The sequence below is a fragment of the Nestor notabilis genome, unplaced genomic scaffold (genome assembly GCF_000696875.1).
Source record: "Nestor notabilis isolate BGI_N333 unplaced genomic scaffold, ASM69687v1 scaffold7938, whole genome shotgun sequence".
Classification (NCBI taxonomy): domain Eukaryota; kingdom Metazoa; phylum Chordata; class Aves; order Psittaciformes; family Psittacidae; genus Nestor; species Nestor notabilis.
In genome coordinates this window covers 34,766-41,036 of record NW_009940512.1, presented here as the reverse complement: position 1 = coordinate 41,036, position 6,271 = coordinate 34,766, and the positions used below count along the sequence as shown (strand labels likewise).

Sequence of the window (6,271 nt, the reverse complement as noted above, 5' to 3'; positions counted from 1 at the left end):
AAATAAATGAATAAAACAATAAGGGGGGGGGGGGGGGGAAACCAAGCCAGAAATTAAAAATAGTCATTGAGGAACTGTTTTAGGAAGGAGCATAAAAAGGGAGGGGAAACTCAGCTCATTTACCATGTCATATTAACATTTTTCCCAAGTGAAGGGATAACATAAGCAAATGTTTTATTTATCATTGCCCCACACCTCTGCTGTAACTTTTTACTTTCTATGAACACAAAATGATTTTATTTTTTTCTTTTTTTTCCTTTTATAACACCATAGTCTTTTGTTTATTTAAAAAGACTACACAAGATACACAGTTGCCAAGGATGTACCAAACTAAAGACTTGTAGCTGAAAACAGGAATAGTAAGAACCTTGACTGAGGAGGTCTTACCCATGCAAGAGCAAGCCAAAACTTGGACACATAGAAGAGAGGCTGAGATACATTATTCATCAGCAAAAGAAAACTTTAAGAAGAAAACAAACACGAATCCATATAGAGGTGGGATGCAAGGAAAAAATGCTGATTTTAGGGGCTTCCTAGTATAGAAGGTTGAGGAACGATCTAAATGTGGAATGGAGAAGTAGTGATCTTTATAAATATTTGGTGAAATCAGGAGAGAGAGGAATCACTAAAGAAAAGAAGATTTTCCTTAGCAGTACACTTTCTGAAGTCTTTTTGGCCTTGTATTTATCTTGCCTACATATATTTATGAAGCATTGCGATGCATTTTTTGTGCTGCTGTGGTCTAGACAGAAATGAAGTGGTCCTTAAATTCAGATTCAGAATCAAATTTAATATAGCTACATTGAAATTAATAACATTGAATTTAATTGAAAGTAATTGAAGTCTAGTTGAATTAAAATTGTATATGAATTACATATGGAGTCTTTTCTTTCTGTGCTTGCATGTAAAATTGTAGTTTTAAATGTAATTCCTCCCTATTTAAAAAAAAAACAAATTGGCTTTTACATCAATGACACAGAATCAGAATTAACAGAAGGAGGTGCTACTGAAAGACTTTGTATCAATTTCCCTCATTTTATCCTGTGTTTACTAACAAGGGTTTCTGACAGGCCAGCTATTTATTCTATTCTCTTGCAAGAGATAGCAAAACCTTCTTGAGAGTCCCAAGTTCTGCCATCTCAGATGTTTGGGTTTTTTTTCTGCTGAAATGTGTAAAATGCCAAATAATTTAATTCTGATCCACTGTCATGCACATTTAATTAATTTCATTAATTGATAATGACATATTTATTTGCACTTTCAGCTTTATAAACTAGATTTCAATAGTTGTTGTGTATCTGTAAAAGGGTATATTTTTTAAAACTGAAAAAGCTTTCACTGAAAGGAAATTATCTGTACCTATGAAAAAAAATATTCTCACAGTAAACAGTTGCATTGTCAGGGAATTTTTTTAAATTAATTTGAATCTATTCAGCATGGATAGTATTTAAGTAAATAGTTCAAAACAGATAATTCTGGAAAAATAATATAGTGTGTGTATTTAGGAGGAGATAATGTATACATGTGCTTACTTCTTCCTATAAATATGCAAAGCAAAAGAGATTGTGCTGGGACAGGTGAATTTTTTTGTAATGTGAGTAATATCCATTGCATAGGCAGTCTCTTACCTGTCTTCTATTCAGCTAATGCAACCTTTCAGTACTGCATCTCGCAAATCTAACCTCCTGTCCATTCTAAAACGCTCAATATTACTACTCTGGAAGTCTGTATGTCATGTGAAGCACCTTGAAAAGGGTATGTCTTAGGAAAGTCTGAGGTGTAGCAAGTAAAGTTCTACAGTCATTGCTTAAGCTAAGCATGAACACTTAGATCCACATCATAACAAAATATTCTATGGCTCTGACTTCTCTACAGTTCCTGTTAAAATCTTGAGTCACTGTCTTCCCTTTATCCACAGCTCCTGTGTTAAACACACACAAAAGTGTATCAAGGTTACTACTTTTGTGTAAGAAAAAAGAATCCCACGGCATTTCTTTTTAATAACTGTTCAGCTACAAAATTTTATTGGTATCCTTCTATGTTCCCTCTAGAGAATGTAATGCACAAAAGCATTGCCACGGAACATATAAAATTACAAATGAAATTTATTGTAAAAAGTAGAATGTCTTCTAGACTGGTGTCAGTATTTATTTCATTCATAAACCAAGACTGCAGGTATAACATATTCATTGTCAGCAAGTTCATGTGTGTAAATTGCCATCCAACAGTATTGACTGATATAAGACAGATATTGAAAAGACAATTTAAATTTACTTTTCCAAACATAAACTGTTCCACAAAAGCACTGTAAAAACTCTTTCAAGGTTTTGTGTTGTGCTTCACATGTATGGTTAACTACATAATTTGGTTGTGTCGTAATCCACTGTGTTTGGCAATTTGGCATTAAAGGCCTGCAAAGCAGATTGAATTCTCACCACTTCACTGGTAGACAGTTTGAGTCTATGACGGAGCAGGCAAGAGAAGAGGTCTAAACGACGCTGACCAGGTGGAGAGAGTTTATTTACACGATCCCGTATCTCTAACAACTGCAAAAGTGCTGAGTCCTGTGATCCCTGAGTATAGGGGTAGTCCAGCTGCAAAATCAAGTCTCGAATTGCTTCTGGGTCGAAGTGCATGCTGTAGCCAAACACTTGGATGTTATTGATTTTCATGTAGCCCAGATTTCTTGAGGGATCAATGAATTCCAGGGGTTCATAGTAGATGCTCTCATTGCCATTTGGACCATTTGACTTTATTCGACTTCTCAAATAGATGTGTACAGTTTCAAAAAAAGTCTTCCACTTGTTGCCCAGAGTCAGTGTCCAGTTATAACACTGAAGTGGTAAATCCAGTTTAGTCCGCTCCCAGTCTGGGAAATTATTTTCATTCACAGGCATAAACCAGCTCTCAGAGTGGCTGCCCCCAAAAGGGTTGACATAAACAGCAAGAACGGGCTCTAAGGTGCTGTTTTTAGTTAGGCAAATTTGAAGAGAAAGGCCCAGTATCATATGAACCAGGCTAGACTTGTACTTGTTACTCTTAAGAGTAAGGAGCATCCGCTTGCGCCAAGAAGGATCAAACCAGCTGTTGAGGCGCATGTCATTGCTGATGAAAATGGCATGGACCTCAATTCTCCTGTCTGTCTTCTGTAATAAATACTTCATTTCCAGGTCCTGAAGGTCAGTCTCAAACCCAATGTAGTGCTCTGTCGATTCTGCCACTTCAGGCTTGCAAAGCCCTTGGCTCAGCATGTAGCCAGCATTGCAGCTCCCACAGCGGGTGCGATTGTCAGGAGCACAGCTCAAACATGCAGAGCCATCTCCAACTGTGCAGGGAAGGAACCCATGGCAAGCAACTTGGTCATTAGGGCAGGTGCATGTGTGAGTCTCTTCAGAAAAGCTTCCCAGAAGGCCATTTTCATTGCAGTAGAGAAAGGACTGGATGCGGTTGAGCCAGTAGTTGGAAGATCTGCAACGTTAAAATAACTTATTTTAACACAGAGACCTGTACATAATAAATACACCTTGCTATTTTTTATCAGAAAGAGAAAAATAAAGCTGTTTTTAGTAGCAGATTAAGGAACTAAAGTGAGATGACAGCGTCTGCTGTCAGATAAATACATGTACAAATTGCCTTTTTAACAATGCAAAATCACAAAAGACAAGTTTCCTTGTAAACTCACAGGCACAATAGGAACATTTGGCTCATGTATGTGCTACCTCTGCCAAGGAAGCCTGATGAAGAGCCATTTTTCTGTATTGTCTTCAGATTAACATCTTAAAATCCCATGCAGTTGAGATTGGTTTTCCTCATACTGTTTGATCAGGGAGGTGCTTTGTATGTATCTAAATATGCATAACTGTACCATCTCACTATTTCATTATGAAGACTTTTGTAAGCTTGCAAGCTTTCTTGTAACTGGCTGAAGTTACTTTGATTTATAGACAGTAAGCCAAAGCGCTTTCCTGGAATAGCAAATAGGACCCTACTCCCCGCTAAGATAGATTCAGTCTTAATTCTTCAGAGAACTTCCAGCACAATATCCCTATAGGAAGCCATGCATGAGCATGTTGTGTTTATTTCTCATCTTTGAAGATGAAATTAAAAGACCACTTTAATGTTCTTCCTGTCATCTCATTTTCATTTCAGTAAAAGCAACAGTTAATGTCCTACATCACCCTGGGAAAAGATACTGAAACCAACGGTTTAGGCTGATGAGGAACATCTCCTACAAGAAAAACAACGGGAGCAACTGAGTTACATGCAAATAGTGAAGAGAAAGATCATCTTCTTTCTTTTTCAGTTCTTATTAATCCTAGCAATGCACGATTTAAAAAACATTTTGGCTGCTGCAGAGTCAGATCCATTGTTGCCACTTGAATGATGATAGTTGTATGGTTTGTTCCCTTTTCATTGCATTGTTTCTAAGAGAAAATGCAAGAGCCTCATTGACTTACTTTTTAAGTCACATCTGAACTTGTCTTAATAGTTCAGAAATTTTATTTTTTTCTGACTCTGAAATATATGCTAAAACTAAAAAAACTATCACATCTTAAAGTCTGATTCTTTATAAACATGAAAATGAAGAGTAAAATTACATCACTGTATACTCTGGTGACTTTCTTTAATCCCTTTTTTTATTATTATTTCTTTCTCTTTTTTTTGGTTGGGGGAATCTTAGTTATTTGAGGTTATATACATGTAGCATATTAATATTATATACATATATATAGCATTATCCTGGGCTCAGCTACAGCGGTCATTTTTTCTCCTTCTGTAGCTGAGCCCAGGACAAGCATATATATTATATACATATAGCGTATTAATATTTTCTAGAACTATAAGTAAATATAGTAACATCCATGACATGAATGCCTTAACACCATTCTTACTGTGCTCATTTTAAAGTCATTATTAAGCAAGAATATTTTGGCAAGTTTATTCCTTCATTTCCTAGTTAAAATTCATTATGTCCATTCTACAGGCAAGGTCAATGGCACAATATAAAAGATACTCCAAAACTGAGTAGAATGTTAAAGTTATTGCTCTCCCAGGTGGAATGGGAAGTTCCTGTGTACTTTGTTTGGGTTGTTTTGACAGCAATCTGTACCTACTGAGCTTGCCCTGGCAGCTCACAGGAACTACACTTCAGGTGCATTATGACCCTGTTTCCCATTACAGGATGAACTTTACAGCCAAGCTGTGCCTCACATGGTCTGTCTTATTGCTATCAGTCCTGTGATGCACCACAGCAATCAAAACAGAGAGGATCCTTGTCTAAAGGAGTGAAACTAACCTTTCAAAGGTCTCACATTACAGCTTTTTCCTAACTCTTTATGGCTCTATCTGCTTATTTAAGAACTGATCAGAGCTCCAAAAGCTACTGGATGTAAGGTATGAAAGTTGGGGGGGAGTAATTTTCCTTCAGATCTTTAGGTTAGGCCATTTGCTTCACAATAGCCTCCATAAAGTTTTTACGTTGTTTTAATTTGTTACTCTGGACAGATAATTGGACAGATTTCAAGAATATGTGGTTTACTTTTTAATCTCCATGTTTTCTGCTTGTACTGTTACTATCAGTTGGTACCACATGATTACTGTATCGAGGTTAAGAGTGTTCAACAGCTGATATTGGTCAGGTTTGTAAATGTGAATTTTAACATCTCTTCCATTTCTCTTGTGAACAGTTCACACTTTTGAAAAGTTTATTATATATTATTATATCAGAAGTACATTTCCAGAAAACATCATTTTGCTTAAGACAACTCTGAGCTTACAGATGTGATTTTACATTCATCTTAGTAGAGGATAAACTGAGAGGATAAACTGAAGACTAACTGTAAAGATTTTCCATGTATCACAATGTGTGACCCATAGAGACTAAATCTGCTTGGCTCACTCACACAAAACAGCAACCATTCTATGCAGTTTGTAGCATCTAAGGATATGTTTGCATGATATATTTTAGTCAGAAGAAACCTAATGGTGTCTGAGATCCAAAGCCGGAGCCACAGCACTACTTTAGGTTTTCAGTAGAGATTAGTAGCCTGGATTTGGCATTGTGCTAGTATGGACAAGAAACTTCTGTATCGTTTGGAAGTTAAGCATTTATCCTGGCTTGGGATTCAGGAACAGTTAGCTTCAAGCTACACACCAGCTATGAATTTCTGGCTCCTAATTTTAGATACTTTCTGACAGATTTTAGTGAGTGAATTTTTTATTATTGCTTTATTGAGGTGTATTGGGTGTCACTGGAAAGCTTTTGACAGCG

The 6,271-nt window shown here is 36.5% G+C and overlaps 1 protein-coding gene across 1 annotated transcript in view; it reads right to left on the bottom strand.

Annotated features, from left to right (window-relative positions):
* Positions 1-2,001: 2,001 nt before the first annotated feature.
* Positions 2,002-6,271, bottom strand: part of LOC104410273 (BMP/retinoic acid-inducible neural-specific protein 3) — a gene marked incomplete at its 5' end in the record, with an annotated part of 37,759 nt that continues 33,489 nt past the window's right edge. The window contains one exon of the mRNA XM_010020393.1: positions 2,002-3,468. Coding sequence (XP_010018695.1) covers positions 2,352-3,468 — 1,117 coding nt within the window. The remainder of the gene's footprint in view (positions 3,469-6,271) is intronic.